The 20,615-nt window shown below is 37.8% G+C and overlaps 1 protein-coding gene and 1 long non-coding RNA gene across 5 annotated transcripts in view; one reads left to right on the forward strand and one right to left on the reverse strand.

The window, feature by feature from the left end:
* LOC126458600 (ankyrin repeat and fibronectin type-III domain-containing protein 1) overlaps nt 1-8,773 on the forward strand; it is a 688,593-nt gene extending 679,820 nt beyond the window's left edge. For 3 of the 4 annotated variants that reach the window (XM_050095753.1, XM_050095754.1, XM_050095752.1), the window contains 2 exons: nt 541-872; nt 8,070-8,773. In XM_050095753.1, coding sequence (XP_049951710.1) covers nt 541-872; nt 8,070-8,405 — 668 coding nt within the window. In that variant the 3' untranslated portion in view covers nt 8,406-8,773. The remainder of the gene's footprint in view (nt 1-540; nt 873-8,069) is intronic. The other variant, XM_050095755.1, reaches the window with a different exon arrangement.
* LOC126458601 (uncharacterized) overlaps nt 752-20,615 on the reverse strand; it is a 68,088-nt gene continuing 48,224 nt past the window's right edge. The window contains exons 2-3 of the long non-coding RNA XR_007585666.1: nt 13,568-13,628; nt 752-888 (exon numbers count right to left, since the gene is read on the reverse strand). This is a non-coding gene — a long non-coding RNA (uncharacterized LOC126458601). The remainder of the gene's footprint in view (nt 889-13,567; nt 13,629-20,615) is intronic.

Below are 20,615 nucleotides of genomic sequence, written 5' to 3' on the forward strand. Positions count from 1 at the left end.
CAAAACAAAAAACAATGAAAACAACATTATTAATAACTACAATTCAAAGTATATGAAATATAAAAAGAAAAAAAGCATTTCGGTCTTGATGGTTATTTGATGCAATCTTTTTGGAAGAACTGATGAGTACAAGAGAGGTAGCTGCAACCTTGAATTTACTATGGATCCTTGACAAATACTTGGACAACATAGTTACCATGCATCATCAATGGAAAGTAGAGATGAGAATTCAAGTCCAAATCCTGGATACTGTTGAGACTGATAATGAAAATTTATAATGTAAATGCCAGTGAGTGTGCAAATAACTATGATTTTAAATCTTTAGTTTCATCTCAGTAAGGATTGGGTTAGGGACCCGATATTCATCATTGCTTCTTATATCTGTATGTATTTGTTGTGAACATACAAGAGGAACCCCATAACTTACTAACAATCATAGTGCAGACAAATCGTGCTACTAATTAATAATCATTTTGCATAATAACTGAAAAATTTGGAGTAACAGAGCAGTCACTTCATTTAGCAGTTTGTCATATACAGGTGTAGGAAACCGGCTACCTCCGTCCCGCAGTGAGGACACACTCCTGCAGCATGCACAGCCATCACACATGAAGACACACACCCGATCTCGCTCATCAACTATCACTGCATCAGTATCTGCTTCAACGAGCCCTCTTCTGTCTGTTCGACCTGGTGCTTATGGTGGGAGCCTTCTCAGCATGCATTCTGTGTCATCTGGGGATGAATCTTCTTCCTCACCAGCCAAACCACCTTCCACTATTGCTGATCACTGTGAAGGCGAAGATGATGAGGACGAATCAGCTGCTGCTTCCACTGCAGTTGTGCCCACTCCTGCTCCTGGTATTATACAGGTTTGTATTTCCTGCTCTTGCATGATATGCAATGGATGAATATAGATTTTCATTACATTTAATAAAAAGTATCATAAATAACATATACATTAAAAGAATGTAATTTCAAAGCCTTTACATTAATCTATTCATATCAGCACAGGCATACAGAAGAGTTCAAGTGACAAGGTAAAACAGCACTGATATCTGTGAACCTAGATTAATCCTTTACAAAAACGGATGTCACCACATTACACTACATCACATAAAACAATGTCAGCCATAAATGTGTGTAGCCTATATTTTGAACTGATATTGTATCCCATAAACTGTATTGTTAATGGCAGATAATTGTACAGATATTTGCTTCTACCATCTACAATGAATGCAGATTGTTTACTTTTATTATATAAAGTATAACACTGTAATGACATATATTATGTGTTTGTTGTTGCTACAACACAGAAATTTATTCATATCCCAGAATTTGGGTCATTCAGAAATAAAGATGTCACAAAACAGAGCCCAAAAATCAGTACTTCAAGTAAGGATGATCAAGAGCCTACCTTCCATTTTAACTGTGTTGGTAGGGTGCCATAGTCTGCGAATTTATCAATTTCTACTACTTTTTATGCAGACACACACACACACACACACACACACACACACACACACACACACACACACACACACAGAGAGAGAGAGAGAGAGAGAGAGAGAGAGAGACTGACTGCTGGTACTCTGCCTCTCACACAACTGGGTAAATATCTTGATCAATTCTTATGTTACTCCTGCTTAACAATTCATTGCCTATCAGCTTCTCAATATTTTCACTATGTGATGAGTGAATGTCTTCACTCACTCCACTGATTGTATTCCAGCCAGACTGTAACATTATCATTTATCACTTCTATTTATTTTCATAAATTATTCGAATATGTCTCTCTCTTTCTTTCCTAGCTTTTATCCTCTGTTTTCGTGATTTAACAACTTTACATTATTTAATTGTGGTTTGATGCTTTACATGTTGCCACAATCATTGGTTAACTTATGAGAGGATAGCCATATACACAGCCTGTCTGTGAATTGTGTGAACTTTGTTCTGTATGTTATTGTATTTTAACTGTTTATCTGTCATATTTTCAAACATAAGAGTTGGAGATGAGCCCAGCATTTGTCTAAACAAGTATGGAAAACTAGCTCCAAAGCTTCTCAGGCTGCTAAGGATACCAGACCAAGGATAGTTAATCCTCCTTGCAGATTCAGTTTAGGTCTGGTTCATCTTCTGCTATCACATGCTAGTGCACCGCACGTTAAGCTAAAATAAGCAGGTCCAATCTATATGCTTGATTTAAAGTATGTTATATCATCAGTGCTTGGGTTTTAATTTTGATAATTCCGTATGTAAAATGTGAGGTAAAGGGATCAGACTGTTTTACACTACATATTCATATTTTTAAGCAAGAAAAAAGAAAACAGTAATCACAAAATGTGTTTGGTTTAAGCTAAACAAATCTGTTGTGGCTTTACATTACTGCCGTAGATAGAATTGTTGTGCTTCCAACATATGATGTTTAAAAAGTTAAGAGATTCAGGACAATTCAGTGTCACTGTGTGAATGTATTCAGTATTTAAACAACAGTTTAGAAATATAACTGTTGTGTTGGTAAATGTGCCAATCTCTTGTAGATAGAGGCGGCCTAAATGCATGCTATCTAACGCAGACGGGCGTGACTTCTGGAACAGGATATGTAGTGAAAGCTAATAAGAAAAGTATGCAGCTCCTCGAATACTTAACTTTTATTTATCCTTGTTGTATACATCGTTCTTCTTGTTGAGACATTTCCTACGATAACTATCCAACTATGTAAGGCTAATGGCGCCTTGCTAGGTCGTAGCCATGGACTTAGCTGAAGGCTATTCTAACTGTCTCTCGGCAAATGAGAGAAAGGCTTCGTCGGAGTAGTCGCTAGCAAAGTCGTCGTACAACTGGGGCGAGTGCTATTCTGTATCTCGAGACCTGCCTTGTGGTGGCGCTCGGTCTGCGATCACACAGTGGCGACACGCGGGTCCGACATGTACTAAATGGGAACGTGGCCGATTTAAGCTACCACCTAGCAAGTGTGGTGTCTGGCGGTGACACCACAATAACTATTCATATTTAACATCTTTTTTGAACAGTCTTTGAGTCTAAACTTCACCTGAGTTATTACTTTTAAGGCTCATTATTAACTTATCTGTCAATGATTACATTCTGATCTGAGAGACAAAAGGAAGTTTCATGTGTACCTAATAACAACAAACTAATCAGTTCAAGATGTTCATAATAAGAGTACTCTGTAATAATTTAGAATCAATTTACTTCCTGGTATAAATTGACAACAAGCAATTACAGCAAACTCAATTACTGATGGGGCCACTTACTTTCAGTTAGCATTCATATCTCTTTTTTTAATGTGTAGTCATTCATAAATTGTGCTCACCATAAAGGTGACACATGAAGTTGCATACAGCCACAATAAAAAGACTGTTACATACAAGCTTTTGGCCAAAACCTTCTTCAAACAATATAAGTGCACACACATCCACCCGAGCAACCACACTTCGCACTCACATGACTCCTACCTCCATTCCTTCCAGCCAGCCTGCAACAGAAACAAGTTGAACAGGAGCAACAGTCTGGAGCAGGGTGGAGAAGGGGTAAGGATAGCAGGATACAGAAGGGGGAAGAGGAATTGGTGGTGCCTGACAGAGCACACAGGGACTAGAGATGACAGGACAGGGCTGACAAGTGCAGTATCAGGAGGCTGTGGGGAAGGAAGAGGAGGGAAGCAAAATGGCTGGCAGAAAGGAGAGGAGCAGAGAAGAGGAAAAATAGTGCTTGCAACAGCAGAGAGCAGCTTTGCTGCAGCCATTGTTCAGCTTTTTATATTGGTAAGACTATCAATCAGCAGTCCAGAAGGGTGAGTGGCCACTGACAGATCTGTTCAAGTGCAAAGTTGACCACCCTGTGTCACATCATGCAGCTGCACATAACATAGTCAGTTTCAGTGCCTGATTCACAATCCAGGCCATCTGAATTCTCCCCTCCACCACCAGCTTTTTCTGAACTGCGCAGATGGGAGATATCCTTCCAACACATTCTCCACTCCTGAAGTTATCACGGTCTCAACCTATGGTGATCTATTGTCCTCACACCCTCCACCCAACTGTTTCTGCCCCCACTGCCCACTTTGTGTGCTGCTCTCTCCAAGCACTCATCCACTGGTCTTTTCCCTCTCCTGCTGTTTTACTTTCTGCTCCCTGTTTTTTACACCTCCTCTATCTCACCCACAGCCTCCCAATGCTATGCTTGTCCACCACCTCTAGCCCTGCATGCTATACTAGGCAGTGCCAATTCCTTATCCCCCACCCATACTTCTCCTTCTCTGCCTCACTCTGGATTGTTGCTCCCATGCAATGCATTTCTGTTGCAGTCTGGCTGGAGGTAGCAGTTGCATGTATGAGGTATGCTTGTTTGGTGAATGTGCGTGTGTTTCTCTTTTTTTGAAAAATGCTTTGTCCGAAATGTTATATGTAGCAGTCTTTTCATTGTGCCTGTCTGCAACTCACCATGTCATCTTTTCAGTGAGTAGCAATCTATTTTTTTTTCATTACATTGTGGACATTCCAACTTAGACTTTCCGTTGTTTAATTCTGACATTGTTGTTGATACAATTAAGGCCACACCAGTGGCCCCAAAAGTGTATTCCTTACTGTCCAACTGGAATCCACCAGTCTTCTCTACAACCACATCTGCATTGCACTTGTGTGCTTTCTCATTTTTATAAACATTGTCGAGTTTTTACAGCCCTATAACAGCACACTCCACCTGAAAGTCTTCATGTGTCTCCTTTATATAAACACACATTTTGTTGTTAAAATTTTATATTCCTTGTCTGTACAGAATTGATTGCTTTCTGTTACTTTCGCACGTTCTGCTACTTGAACGCCAAAATAACTGCATTGACCCACACCATATACTCTACTTCTGTCTTTCAGTACCAGGTAAACTTACTTCCTTTTGAGTTGCTGAATATTTTTAGGAGTGTTGCAAATTTCATTATTGTAGCCCTTACACATTTTCACAGTCAGTCATGAGGAAAAAGGGTGCTGCAAATTTTGTCTCATTGAGAACACATGAATTCCAATTACAGTATTCCCACATTTTCATTTTGATCTTACACTTAGACTTTTACTGCCATTATCAATATAAATTTTTTTTCAGACTAAATTAAAAGGAAAATTCATTTTTGAGCAAGCCTACTGCAATTATATGTTTCTCCTGTCAGCAACAGGGCCTTAGAGCAGTTTAAGAGATGGCCATACATTTCTTGCTCTTTGCCTTCATAGCTGAATTTTAAAATGAAATCATGTAAAAGAGATCAAAAATTGAATCCCAAAAATGCTGAAAATTTCTGTGAAACTTTGATGAACTGTGACGTTGTCATTTAAGTAGCTGCATGACTGATAGAGACAGAATGTGAATGTGTTCTAATTGTGTGGTTGACAGGAAAATGACAGCACTTCTCTTCATCTGAACCAGGATGATAACTGCCAACAGTAAATTACTGTTGTGGTAAGGTTAGCTTTTCTATATTATAATTTCAATTTGCCTTGTGGTGAGTTTGTTATTCATTTATTCAATAGAAGTTTTTTTTTATTATGGCAATGCTTATTTCAGATTATCTCTCTACTTGAAATATTAGCAAATGCAGCTTATGTCTGCTTGTGTCTGTATATGTGTGGATGGATATGTGTGTGTGCGAGTGTATACCCGTCCTTTTTTCCCCCTAAGGTAAGTCTTTCCGCTCCCGGGATTGGAATGACTCCTTACCCTCTCCCTTAAAACCCACATCCTTTCGTCTTTCCCTCTCCTTCCCTCTTTCCTGATGAGGCAACAGTTTGTTGCGAAAGCTTGAATTTTGTGTGTATGTTTGTGTTTGTTTGTGTGTCTGTCGACCTGCCAGCACTTTCATTTGGTAAGTCACATCATCTTTGTTTTTAGATATATATTTCCTACGTGGAATGTTTCCCTCTATTAAAAACAAAGATGATGTGACTTACCGAACGAAAGCGCTGGCAGGTCGATAGACACACAAACAAACACAAACACACACACAAAATTCAAGCTTTCGCAACAAACTGTTGCCTCATCAGGAAAGAGGGAAGGAGAGGGAAAGATGAAAGGATGTGGGTTTTAAGGGAGAGGGTAAGGAGTCATTCCAATCCCGGGAGCGGAAAGACTTACCTTAGGGGGAAAAAAGGACGGGTATACACTCGCACACACACACATATCCATCCACACATATACAGACACAAGCAGACATATTTAAAGACCGGGATTGGAATGACTCCTTACCCTCTCCCTTAAAACCCACATCCTTTCGTCTTTCCCTCTCCTTCCCTCTTTCCTGATGAGGCAACAGTTTGTTGCGAGAGCTTGAATTTTGTGTGTGTGTTTGTTTGTGTGTCTATCGACCTGCCAGCGCTTTCGTTCGGTAAGTCACATCATCTTTGTTTTTAGATATATTTTTCCCACGTGGAATGTTTCCCTCTATTATAAAATACTGTGTATTAGTTACAATATGTAAAAGCTAAAGGTGAAGGCTGCAAACTGCACTCAAAAGGTTAATGACTAGTACTATAAATGAGCAGTGTAAAAGACACGAGAGCCATGCACAACACTTCAGAACTTCACCCTTTTACAGCCAAGGTATTTTTTACTCAGGGAAAAGAGGAAAAATGAGCCTTTGTGTAAAACATGAAGAGGTGATGAGAATAAAATAAGTATGGGAAGAAGAACACAGAATATAATTTCACAGAAATGAGTAAGGCTTAGAATTAAGTAAAATCCAGGCTAAAATAGAAGCTCTTAAAATTAACAACTAACCAAATAGTAGATGTGTTGAATCTGTGACAGGTACATAAACAAGAATGGGGATGATAACTCTTTCAGGCTACAATACACATACACACTTATACTCCCTTTCATCCGAAATGTTGCACTGTCCATCCTTTACTTGTTCTATCTTTTGTTTGGTGTCCATTCACATCTTTCCCAGTGTTTTCCTTTTCATTTTCTTGGACACATGCTGTCTATCGATGACTCATTGCCTCTACTGTTCAGTGGGTTGTTATCTCTGCTCCTGAATTATTTACATTCTACGAGGACTTACCATTATCACAAATGCAGAAGAAAAGACAGTCAAGTATCCGGGGGAATCATTATAATGGTTGTAACACAGAACAGATGCAGGCCAGCTAGCTCAAAAATTAGTAAGTAATAAGAGTTTTTTTGTTTGTTTTTATCCATATGTATTTAACTTCCACTTAAGTGGTATGATTATGCCATATCTATTGTAACTGTTTGCCAAGTGTATTATTTTATAATTCCAGTAAACTTCTTCTTTCTTTTGCACATACAAGAACACAGCACAACTATTCATACGTTTTCTTTTCATATGCCACTACTGACTGAGTGTTCGAAGAACAAATGAGGTGTGGAGCTATGATATAATTGCCTTTGCTCATGTTTCCTTATAACTTCTGGTACCTAAATTTCTTTCAGTTGAGTGGAGCTTTATTAAATGTGTGGAAAGAGCATGTTTGATGTTAATGTTATTACTGTTATTTATTTGAGTACTTGATTTGTATATACTGTTAATGTCAATTTTTCCATTGTCTTGTTCCTTGTCAAACCTGATGTTTTCTTGTGTAGCTCTGTTGTTAATGAACAGCAGCATGTGAGCTTTACTAAATAGCTGTTTTGTAGACTACATTCATATATTCTGCACTAGTGGAAATTCTAGAATAGAAACAATAAACAAAAACGAGGAAAGGCAACCAACCACTCATGTGTGGAGGACACACACTGATGTGTTTAAATGTCCATTAAATTGTGTGTGTGTGTGTGTGTGTGTGTGTAGTCTGAAAGCTGAGTAACATTTCTGTGCTGTTATGTGTGTGCATATATGCGCTTTGGGTCAGTCAGCTACAGGTGATGGGTTGCATTTTCTTATTTTTGTTTATATTCATAAACATTTGTAGCTTTACTGAAAAATTTTATATGTTGTTATTACATGCAATGTAAAACATTTATTGTTAAATTAAATGTCTGAAAGGTGAATGTAGACAACATACCATCCACAATTATTCACTAAATAACTTTTTTCACAGGTTTATGCGGCATATGAAACCGGTCTTGCTAGTGGAACAAGTCTAAAAATACACATTACACCAAGGACAACAGCACGTGAAGTGGTAGATTTGGTCGTGAAGCAGTTAAATATGGCCGTGGTATTAAAAGGGAAAGATGGGCCTATATACCCTAATGACAAGCTAAAGAATTTTTGTCTTGTTGCCGTTATAGGTGCCAGGGAAAGGTGTTTAAGAGATGATTTCAAACCACTTCAATTGCAGAATCCATGGAAAAAAGGCAGACTATATGTTCGTCAAAAACACGATGTCTTGGCAGCATTGGAGCAAAGTTCAAGGCACACCGCTTATCTCTAGTAGTAATTCATGAACTATAAAGGAGCGACAGTGATATTTCCAAATATAAAATGAAAGAAAATACTTACAAATGTGGAGAAAATGACTTAAATAAATGTTTAATAGCAAAAAATTATTCTGTTGTAAATAGTATATGTTGAAAAATTATTATAAATACAGATATATTATTTTATAAATTTAAATGAATTGCACTCAAAAGCATCTGTTAGTTTCCTACAGGAGTGTGCGTCATTAAGAATTGTATATATTGTGCAGATTATTATGAGAATTTGGTTCACACAACCACACACATATGTATGTAAGAATAAATGTAATATCTCATCAGATCTCTAGAAACTGTGTGTGTCTCTTGAGGAGAAACTTTTAAAAATGAGTAATAAAATCGATTTATTTATTTTTTAAATATTTTTGCAGAATGTGAATGCTTCCTTCATTCAACACTTTCAGTCGGAATGGACAGTGATAAATTTTCATTCTACATGGATACACTGTTCTGTAATTATTACTAACATTGTTGACATGTGAATTACTATTTGAATTATAATTTCATGTATGACTGCAGATTCTAGTATCAGTTCACAGCAAGCACCATATTCTTAACTGAATTTTCTTCTGTTACCAGTTAAACACTAAAAGTTGCTTACTTTGTTACACTTATAACATACATTACAATGTGTATAGGAACATTTTAATTTTGTGTCCTTGTAGAACTGATGGGCTGCCACTTACCTTAGAACTGAACTCATGAATAATGAACAGAGGAAATCGATGACATTTGTTCATAAATTGAAATATGTGTTTTCATGTGTTTGACCACGAGTGAGAATATTCAAGAATGTAGAACTCTTGAGTCATACATTAAACTGATTCTGAATGCACCACTAGCTACTAGCTATCATTAACTGTAGTATGCTTCTGTGATATTAATTAAGGAAATTTGCTTTACTATATTTATATTTAAAATGGCATCACATAATAGGTAACACATCACACTTAGTCAATCATTGTTCATTTACTGAAGTACATTTCACATTTATTTTTTTGTTGTCAAACAAAAATAATTATTTATGTGATGTAGGAATGGTTGCTTTACTATGAGCATTATCCCCCCCCTCCTCACTGCCCCCCCATTCCCCAAATTTCTAATAGATTATGGCTTTCATTTTTGTAATGTCAGAATTTAGAATTCTATAGTGCTGTTTGTAGTATAGTTTTAGTTCTTCATGACAGCTGATCCATGAAATTAAACAGTGTTCTTTTTTTTCCTAGTTCAAGATATACTTTCCTCCAAACATAACTGACCGGGATATCATCTTTAGGGCAGCATGGTGAAACAGACTGTTTATTATCGCATTTATAAATAACTCACTAAACACAGTTTGGATCTAAGATAAGGTTAATTACTGTCATTGTGCTATGTACTTCTGCTCTTGTTGTGTCCATTACTGTTACAAACTGTACGTAGATATCAGCAGTACTAGATACTCTAAAGCATTGCTGTCAGCAATAAATCAACTTTTAAGATGAGTTCTACAATGTCTTCACAGCTGTTTCTACAAAGTTTCTGTAGTTTCTAAATATTTTAAATATTTTCTGCTAGTAGGTATATACTGCCAGAACTACTAGCCTGTGTTATGCAAAATCAGTTAATACAGCACAGCACTCAAAGACCTGTTTAAAATGAAAGGAAGATAGGAGTTTAATGTCCCATCAACAATGTGACAATTAGAAAAATACAAGTTCAGATTAAATAAGGTTGATTTGTTTGTTGGTTGGTTTGTGGTGTGGGGTAGTGCCATCAAATAGGCCAAGACCTTTTCAAAGAAACTATCTTCAGCAAATTAGAGAAATAATGGAAATATTGGGTTTGGAATTCTGATGAGGAGATAAACCTGTTCTTCCTGATTGCAAGTTCTGCATGTTACACATCACTTGGTATAAGATCGGTTTAATTCAGTGTCATTAATATGTAAGATTTGAGTTTTTACTTTACTTTTTGTGTTCAGAACTGCTCTGTTTCTTCTACTATGTTACATACCTCAAGGCATGCTCCTTCAGTTTTTGTGATCTCACAGCAGTGTTCTTATAAACATACCAGCTCTGAAGTGAATTTGTGCTTTTACATCCTTCAACTGACAATGAAAACTTCATCTTTATATCTAAAAGGTTCATATTTTGATAAACCTTGGTAAGGGTAAGTTGATATATGCCTATAATTCTCTCTGTACCTAAAGCATTTTGTGCAATGTTAAACACCTGTTGCCATGTCTACAACTGCTGTTGTTATTTTGCAACATTTATTTTAAAAAAGTCTTAGTGTAAACATTGAAAATCATTGGTACAACATATAAACTGTTCAGTCACACAGTACACTTTTGGGAACTTCGCAGACAGGAAATTCCTCCTCTATTTGCATTGATGCGCAGTTTTGGCAAGTGGATGGCAACTGGATTAGTAACTGAACATCTGTCACTTTTTTTTTTAAATTTTAATGAGTCACTATCACTAGAAACAGTATGATGCACCAACCACCCTGCTCCATTTAGAAGTGTCATTGTACTGTCACATGGTTATTAATAAACCCTTTGGCTATTTACATTAGCTTTTGAAGTTGGAGCTACTGGTTCTCATTTTTCAAATATCTACTTGGCAATCTTTGTGATTCTGAGTAAACTTCATTCATATTTCCCTCTAGCAACAGTTAACTATAATCAAACTATTCATACTTGTATTTGAACTTAAACAGAATATCAAAATTAATATATTATAGTTGGCAGAAAAGTTTCCACTGGGAAAATAAATAAGAGAGATAAGAAACTGCTGGTTCTAGAATAATAATAAGCAGCTGCTGTTTGTCTACTACCTTTGTCAATGTTTACTTGACTAGACTTGTATTGTCCAAGGATAATAGTATCTACGTTTTTTAAGACTAGAGGCCTGTTTACAATGAGTCCCATTTCTTGCCATGCTGCTAAGACAAATTTTCAATTATTGAAACCATACTAACACATAATTTGTTTAAGGAATGGCTGGGAAGGCAACCTTTTTATTTTCTTTTTGGATTTACAAGAACTACCAATTCCTTGCTTTTTGTCTGATGGGAGGTTGTTGAAAACTTTTACTAAAATAAAGAAACATTATTGAGCCCAGACAAGAAAACAAAGGCTACGTTAGAAGTGTATTGGTACCTTGTATTATGGTTGTGAGAATCAGAGTTCATTTGAAAGTGACTAATGCTGTTAAAGACTGCATGTACTAAGCAATGAGTGTAAGAATTACAAAACCTTTGTGGAGCCTTCTGATGTGATCTACTTTACACACAATTTTATTGATGCTCCATTCAGCTGAATATGTACTTCATTCACTTGAGCAGTATTACTTCAGTAGATACTTCCACATGACAAAAGTTGGTGAAAGTATGTAAAATAAGCTGGTGTCCTGGCTTCGCATCAAATGACAGAGACTCGTGAGTACACATGCCTTCTGGTTAGTTTATCCGTCTGCTGATTCCATTTTTGTTGCTGCCCAGCTGACTGCTGAGGAATTTTGCACATGATTTTTTATACAGGCCATATCATAATCATTAGTGAAACCTTACATTAGTGAAATAAGCCATTTATGAGATAATTGTGGGTGAGTGTTTATGAACTGCCACTGACTTAAATATGAAATATTGTCCTAGTTAGTACAGTATTAGCCATTCTGTTCGTGCATGTTAACGGATGAAAAATGATTGTATGTCTTTGTCTGCAACCTGATTTCTTATATTTTATTCTCATATAAGATATTCAATGGAGGCAGTAGCTTTGTTACTCAGTTTAGCTGCTTCTCTAAATTTATGCACTGGTGCAGTCACTTGATTGTATTAAGATTGTGTTGGGTGCAATTGTTGTTATTGCTGTGTATGGGTGACTGTATCATTTAATGGAGAGATTTGGTTTTGTAAGGCCTCTCTGTATGTCTGCTGAGATACATGAGAATATGTTATTGTGTCTCTTCAAATATTTGTTCCTTCTCAAGACTGCTAGCCTGATTTTATATTTTCAACAGTTTATGAGTGGATCCCACAACACCAGACTCGATCATTCTAAGTCCTTTTCATGATTACTTTTTCACAGACTCATTTTTAAAACCTTATCTTGTGCAGCTATTACAGGAGTGTCAGGCACTGTTCTCACTTTTCTTTCAATATCTACAGAAGTGTATACTATCTTATTTTTGTTCATGTTCCAACTCACGTACTGATTATGAATGGCATTTTCTTTCCAGGATTGTTCTGTGTTCTTTGGAATTTTATTTTTCAAGTGCATAGTGCGATGTTAACACAGGATAGCAGTTTTCCCTGAACTGAGGTACTCACATTATATCCTTGAAATGGTGACATATGAAAGACCCATTGTTTGCTTTACCTCACAGATGAACCATCCCTTGCAACAGGCTTCAGTGATATGGGCATGATCACATTGGCTGACACTGACCGTCTTGCTCCTCCAGCAATCAACAGTAAAATCAGTGGCCAGTACAAGAACTGATGACAGGCCAGTCATCAGGAGCATTGGGCACATCATAGAGCCCCTCAGGAAGATATTTATTTATTAATTGCAAATTTAAAGACCTGTTACCTGATGTGCGATCTGAAGTTTTCCCGGTGTATTTCCAATTTGAACAGTTCTCGGGTATCCGACCGGGTAGCGTCGTAATTTCTTCACAATATTTCGGCAGATGTACATACTGCCATCTTCAAGTGGTTCCTGACGAGTGCTGTGCTGTTCCTCTCAGTGCCCTATATATACTAGCCGTTACCCAGACACCAGAAGAGGAATGGTGGAGGGGGTAACGGCTAGTATATATAGGGCACCAAGAGGAACAGCACAGCATTCATCAGGAACCACGTGAAGATGGCAGTATGTACATCTGCCGAAATATTGTGAAGAAATTACGACGCTACCCGCTCGGATACCCAAGAACTGTTCGAACCTGTTACCTGATGTCTTCAAACAGGTTTTCATTTGTCGTCTTTTTGTAGTTTTTCATTTTATCTGCAACATTTGACGAAGACTGATACTTTCTTAAAATAACAATAATTTGAGGTTGAAATATAAATAACATTTTGTTGTTTTAAGAGTAACGTAAAATGGTAATAGGATAGAGGAGAGATTTACCAGTGCCATCACTGATTATGGCTCTGGTGAACACCTTGGAATGGTTTCTTCAAGCTGTTGACTGCCAGTCACAACAAGAAAAAAAAGTTTAGTTAGTAGTAGAAAAATAGTATTGCTAATCATGTGCATTAACATTAGGTATTCATCCGTGTACAACATTGGGTGCTTACTTGGCTAGATAGTCGGAACCTTACACTACATTTTCTCTAGTATTGACTATTCTTATTATTTGACTGATACGTAGAGTTTGTCTACGTTACATATAGGCATGTCAGTTATGTCAGGTCTACAGGTACTCTTCATTTGTTGTTATTGAAATATTGTTTGTTAATCCATTTCAGCTGTACCCATTATTCTCAATCTCTTATTGCTGTGTATATATGTATGTGTGGTTTTTTGTAGTCTATGAGTAGTGTATGTCTAATGTTCACATATTGTCTGCAGAGAAAGACAGTGTGTTCTGGGGAACCTTCTTTCCTCCATGTGCATCTATGTGTCTTAGACTCATGCAGTTTAAGTTTGTGGGATAAGGTCCGTGTCCAGTTAAGAAATCTACCATACCACGGCTGGGATCAATATGTTTCATTCTCAACCACTCCCTATGTGAGGGAGGAAGCCATGCAGCCTATGTCTCTTATCACTTACATCCCACTCACTTTGCCAACTTTTAATGTTACATGTCATCTGTATTGGCACACCAGATATTGTGTGTACCTTATCTAGTCTTCCCCTCTTTAATAAGTACCTTGCAGCTCTGTATTTGATTGTGATATCTATGGGCATATTCTGAGTACCACACACAGTCCATCTGCTGAGCTGGTACTGAAGGCTCCAGACAGCCTAAGTATGAAACTTCTCTCCCCTCCCCTAGCTAAGCTTCACTGGTCATCAGGTTCAGTCTGTGTGTCCACATGCTAGCTGTGAAGCTGAGTACTAGTTCAAAGACTGCACAGTGGTATGTCCACATGACTGGTGGTGGTAGTCTGTAATGTTTTTAATTTAGTCTTACCAGTTTGCATAGTATTTTTTTCTGCTTTGTCTTTTGTTAGCATTATATGTTCACGGAAGTTTAATTTTTCACCTATGCGCACCCCATGAAAGCATGTAACAGGTGCTCATTTGATGTTTGCCCCCCCTTCCCCCCTTTTGTTGAAAGATGCTTTTGGAGTGATCCTTTCATAAAGTGTACATTGTTTTGTTTTCAGCTAATCTCAGTTTGTTGTTGTGACGCCACTGTGTAATTGTTTGTAGTATTCTGCTTCCTCTTCTAGCTGAGGTCTGTTGTTTGCAATGACTACAACTATTACGTCATCTGTGTTGGTGACAATTCTGTCTGATCTGTGATCTGCATCTAGAAGTTGTAGGATGGGTTCGATTGTTAGGTCCCAGGAGATGGGCCCTCAAGGACAGTCTTTGGTAATTCTTTTAATTACTTTTCAGCTGTCCTCCTGTCATTTAACTACTCTGTCTTTACAGTAGTCTAGGAAACTGTTGTGCACTCATTGTGGTACCTACAGGTGTCTTAACCTTGGAAACCAGAGATTATCAAATGCCCCAGCAATGTCAGTCATTATTGTCATGGTGTACTTCTGTGTTGTAGTGTTAACTATGATTAGGGCATGGTTGATGACATCATCTATGGATTTGCTGGTTCTGAAACCAAACTGGTGTTGGCTCATGCTCCTGAGAACCCTGCGTGTTTGCAAGTGCTTACACAGTAGCTTCTCTTGAATCTTTGCTAGGGTGTTTTTTAGAAATATTTGCCTGCGAGTCTTTGGATCCCTGTCTGCTGATTTCTTAATAATGACTGCTTTGGAGGTTTTCCATACTGTAGGTACCGTGTGCAGGGGTAAGGCATTGCTCAGTAATGTTGTTGGGAGCGGGGTGATCTGAGGTCCTATTTTTTCAGTCTTTCTGAGTGCATACCATCTGGTCCAGGTACTTTTCTGTTTTTTGAGCTCCGAGATTGCTAGTGCAACCTCTTCTAGCACAAAAGACCAGGTGACAGTTGCAGAGTTGTATGGTGTGTGTAAGTCTTCTCTTAATGTTGTACGATATTGGGTATCTGTATCAATGAATCATCAGGGAGCTGTTTATACAGCAGAATCTCCACTGTATTCCTCCATCCCCTCATCATCATGCCATCATCTTGTCTTTGCATTCCCAGCATTAGTGGGGCTCTTTATCTTCTGTGTCAGTATTTTGTATGGTTCCCCCATGTATTCTGTTCTGTTTGTGTTGTTACAAATAATTCCCAGATGCATGCCTATATGCTTCAAGTCTCTATTTAGTACGTCCTTTGATATAATTTTTGTCTGCATATGGCATCTTGTTTGCGCCTCATGAGTTCATTGGGCCATGGTGCTGGTGAATGTTTTGAGTTCTTTGTCATTGGTATTGATGTGTTTTGTAGATGTTGTATTACCTGTGTTGGTTTGTGTGCTCTGTAATCAATACATCCATTGATGTTTTCTAAGTCCTGTTGTTAGATAATTCCTGTTACTTTTTCCAGTCTGCTTTGTGGGACACAAGATATTACATTACACAAAATATTGCATGACACTAATGTTTAAGTTGGTTTTATTTTTGCCTTAATTTATATCTAAAAATTCAGCCAATGAGTAGAAGGAGTTGTCATCTAGAAATCCTTTTAATTTATTTTTAAATGTTGGTTGGCTATCTGTCAGGCTTTTGATGCTGTTTGGTAGGTGACCAAAGACTTTTGTGGCAGCATAATTTACCCCTTTCTGTGCCAAAGTCAGATTTAACCTTGCATAGTGAAGATCATCCTTTCTCCTGGTGTTATAGCTATGCACACTGCTATTACTTTTGAACTGGGTTGGATTATTAACAACAAATTTCATAAGTGAATATATATACTGTGAGGATCCCTAGATCCTTAAATAGATGTCTGCAGGATGACCGTGGGTGGGCTCCAGCAATTATTCTGATTACACGTTTTTGAGCAATGAATACTTTTCTACTCAACGATGAATTACCTCAGAATATGATGCCATACAAAAGCAGTGAATGAAAGTAGGCATAGTAAGCTAATTTACTGAGATTCGTATCACCAAAATTTGCAATAACCCTAATAGCATACGTAGCTGAACTCAGACGTTTCAGCAGACCATCAATGTGTTGCTATCAGTTTAACCACTCATCAATGGACACACCTAAAAATTTTGAAAATTCTACCTTAGCTACAGACTTCTGTTCAAAGTCTATATTTATTGCTGGAGTTGTGCCATTTACTGTATGGAACTGTATATACTGTGTTTTATCAAAATTTAAAGAGAGTCTGTTTGCTGAGAACGACTTAATAATTTTGTGAAAAACATCATTTACAATTACACCACTTAGTTCTTGGTTTTTGGATGTTACTACTATACTTGTATCATCAGCAAAAAGAACTAACTTTGCATCTTCATCAATGTGGAATGGTAAGTCATTAATACACATCAAGAACAGTAAAGGACCTAAGACCGAACCCTGTGGGACCCCGTACTTGATAGCCCCCCAGTTTGAGGAATCAGCTGTTCTTTTAACATTACATGAACCACTTATTTCAACTTTCTGCGTTCTTCCAGTTAAGTATGAATTAAACCATTTGTGCACTGCCCCACTCAAACCATAATGATGTAGCTTATCTAAAAGAATTCCATGATTTACACAATCAAAGGCCTTTGAGAGATCACAAAAAATACCAATGGGTGATGTCCGGTTATTCAGAGCATTTAATATTTGATCAGTGGAATTGTATATAGCATTTTCTGTTGAAAAGCCTTTCTGAAAACCAAACTGACATTTTTTAGTACTTTATTTTTACAAATATGGGAGGCTACTCTTGAATACATTACTTTCTCAAAAATTTTTGATAGAGCTGACAGAAGAGAGATTGGGCGGTAGTTGTTGACATCCGATGTATCCCCCTTTTTATGCAATGGTTTTACAACGGCATATTTCAGTCTATCGGGGAAAACACCCTGCTCCAAAGAGCTATTACATATGTAGCTGAGAATCCTACTTATCTGTGGGGAACAAGCTTTTAAGTACCTTGCTGGAAATGCCATCAATTCCGTAAGAGCTTTTACTTTTCAGTGAGTTTATTATTTTACTGATTTCAGAGGGAGAGGTTGGTGGAAATACAGTTGTTTCAAACTGCACAGGTATGGCCTCTTCTATTAGTAGCCTTGCTTCTTCTAGTGAAGATCTAGATCCTATTTTCTCCACAACATTTAAAAAATGATTATTGAAAATATTTTCAATTTCTGATTGTTTGTTAGTACACTTGTCATTCAGTTTTATGGCATTAAAGTCTTCCTGTGCTCTTGGTTGCCCTGTTTTCCTTTCAATAATATTCCAAATTGCTTTAATTTTATTATCAGAGTTACTGATCTCAGACATCATACACATGCTTCTGGACTTTTTAATAACTTTTCTTAGTACCGCACAATAGTTTTTATAATATTGAACAATTTCGGGGTCAGTACTCCCTCTTGCTGTTAGATACAGTTCTCTTTTACGGTTGCAAGATATTCACCGAGCGAGGTGGCGCAGTGGTTAGACACTGGACTCGCATTCGGGAGGACTACGGTTCAATCCCATGTCTGGCCATCCTGATTTAGGTTTTCCGTGATTTCCCTAAATCGCACCAGGCAAATGCCGGGATGGTTCCCTTGAAAGGGCACGGCCGACTTCCTTCCCCGTCCTTCTCTAATCCGATGAGACCGATGACCTCGCTGTCTGGTCTGCTTCCCCAAAAAAACCCCAACAGACTGCAAGATATTCTTATTCCTTTAGTTAGCCAAGGTTTTTTTATATGTTTTCTTGGAATTATGTTTAACTATTTTCTTGGGAAAACAATTTTCAAATACCCTTAAAAATGTATCGTGAAGTAAGTTATATTTCAAGTCTGCATTGGGTTCCTTATACACTTCATCCCAGTCTAGCTGCTGTAGGCTTTCCCTAAAGTTTGCAATATTTATATTGTTAATTGAATGCACTACTTTGAAATTCTGATTTGATATACTGCATGGAACTATGTCATGTACTGTAACTAGCTGTGCACCATGATCTGAAAGACCATTCTCAACAGGATAAGCATTAATGTCCTTAAACTTATCTTGGTCTATAAAAAAGTTATCTATCAATGTCCTGCTGTTCTTTGTTATCCGAGTAGGAAAATCAATGACGGAGCTCAAACTGAAAGAACTGAGTAATACTACTAGGTCATTCTTCCTATTACACTCTTTCAGGGAATCAACATTGAAATCCCCACAAATGATAATTTGCTTCCCCCTGTCTGACAGATAGCACAATAAAGCATCCAAGTTTTCTAGAAATAGCTGGAAATTCCCTGAGGGGGACCTATACACTGTTACAATTATGAAAGTGGCATCATTTAGTTTTAGTTCAGTGGCACATGCTTCCAAATGTTGCTCTACACAAAATTTTTTAGTTTCTAAATTTTTTAAACTGTGGAAGCTTTTGACATATATGGCAACTCCTCCTCTCGTCGTATTATCTCTACTTACATGTGCAGCTAATTTGTACCAATTGATGCTAACCTTTTGCATATCAGTGACAATATGATGCTCAGACAGGCATAGTACATCTATTACATTCTCAGTTTCTATATCTTCTAAACAAAGCAGAAGCTCATCAATTTTATTCTTCAATCCCCCAATATTTTGATGAAATATGCTAACATTATTTTTCACTTTACTTTTGTGAGTATCTTGAACTTTTTTAACAGCTTTAGTACTTGCCTGGCTGAGTTTCCCACTGGACACTGATCTTACACTAAAAAGTGTTTCCACCATGAGATATAGTTCCTCCCCCCTTTAAATTTCCTGCTATCAGCCCAGTCAGTTTACCCTTCCCTTTCTTGTTGAGGTGTAGGCCATGTCTAGTATAGTCCCATCTACAAAGTGAATCAACAGGAACCACACCAATGTGTGACCCTGCACCAGATCCAAGTAGCCGTTCCAACTCCAAATTAACTCTCCTGACAGAAGAGCTCTAATGAGGTTGGTCGTGGCGCTCCAGAACCGACACAAACCCAACACCGGTATGACTCGATGTTGATGCAATCTTTGCCAGGTCACACTCTATGCTGTACCCCGGATCTCTGGCAATACTGTTGCCCGGCCCACCCACAATAACCACGGTATCTTCCTTAGTAAAGCCTCTACATAGTGAACCTAAATCCTCTGTAACCTGTCCCAGTCCAGCACTAGGTTTGAAAAAACTTGTGACCTGGTATTCCGACCCTAATTCATCCTGCAGAAGTTGGCCCACACCCCTAGCATGCGAACTACCTAGCAACAAGACTTTCTTTCTCTTTGCAGACTTCCCTACATTCTTATTCAATTTGCTGCTGAAAGCTTGTTGAGCCCTGTCTACATCTACTTCTGTGAGAGGCTCATCGGTTTCTGACTGAGGCAACAGGTCAAACCTATTTTGTACATTAATAACAAAGCAGTCAGAAGAATTTCTTGGCCTGTTCCTTATGCCTGTTGCCACTTGCCACCCCTGTTTACCCTTCTCTCCCCTTAACCTGCCCAGTTCTCGGCTAGCCTCATCTAACTCAGCCTGAAGGGCACCAATTTTCCCCTCCTATGTATTATTGTGTACGGCCCAGTTTGTTATGCATGCCGTTGCTGCATTGTCTGCTAGAGTAAAGTCGATATGTCTGCTCATACCACTGAACCCTGTGTATGTTGGTATAGACCCCTCTGTGTTCATTACATGTAATTGTGTTTCTCACATTAGGTCAGTAATTATGCATCCTCTGTCATCTGTTTTGTTTGAGTTCCAGAAGGTGTATCTTGAAATAATGTCAGCACGTATCACTAATTTTTTGACTCTGGCATACACTGCTAGGTCTCTGACATGATCTACATATTGGTGGCTGTAATGGGCATACACCACCCATGTAATGTTCCCTTTGGTTATTTCTATGGTAATTACATGGTGACTGAATAACTATGTTACCTTAATTATGTTATAAGTTCTATTTAAAATTACTATTGCAGCCTTAGTG

This window comes from Schistocerca serialis, chromosome 2, assembly GCF_023864345.2.
Source record: "Schistocerca serialis cubense isolate TAMUIC-IGC-003099 chromosome 2, iqSchSeri2.2, whole genome shotgun sequence".
NCBI lineage: Eukaryota > Metazoa > Arthropoda > Insecta > Orthoptera > Acrididae > Schistocerca > Schistocerca serialis.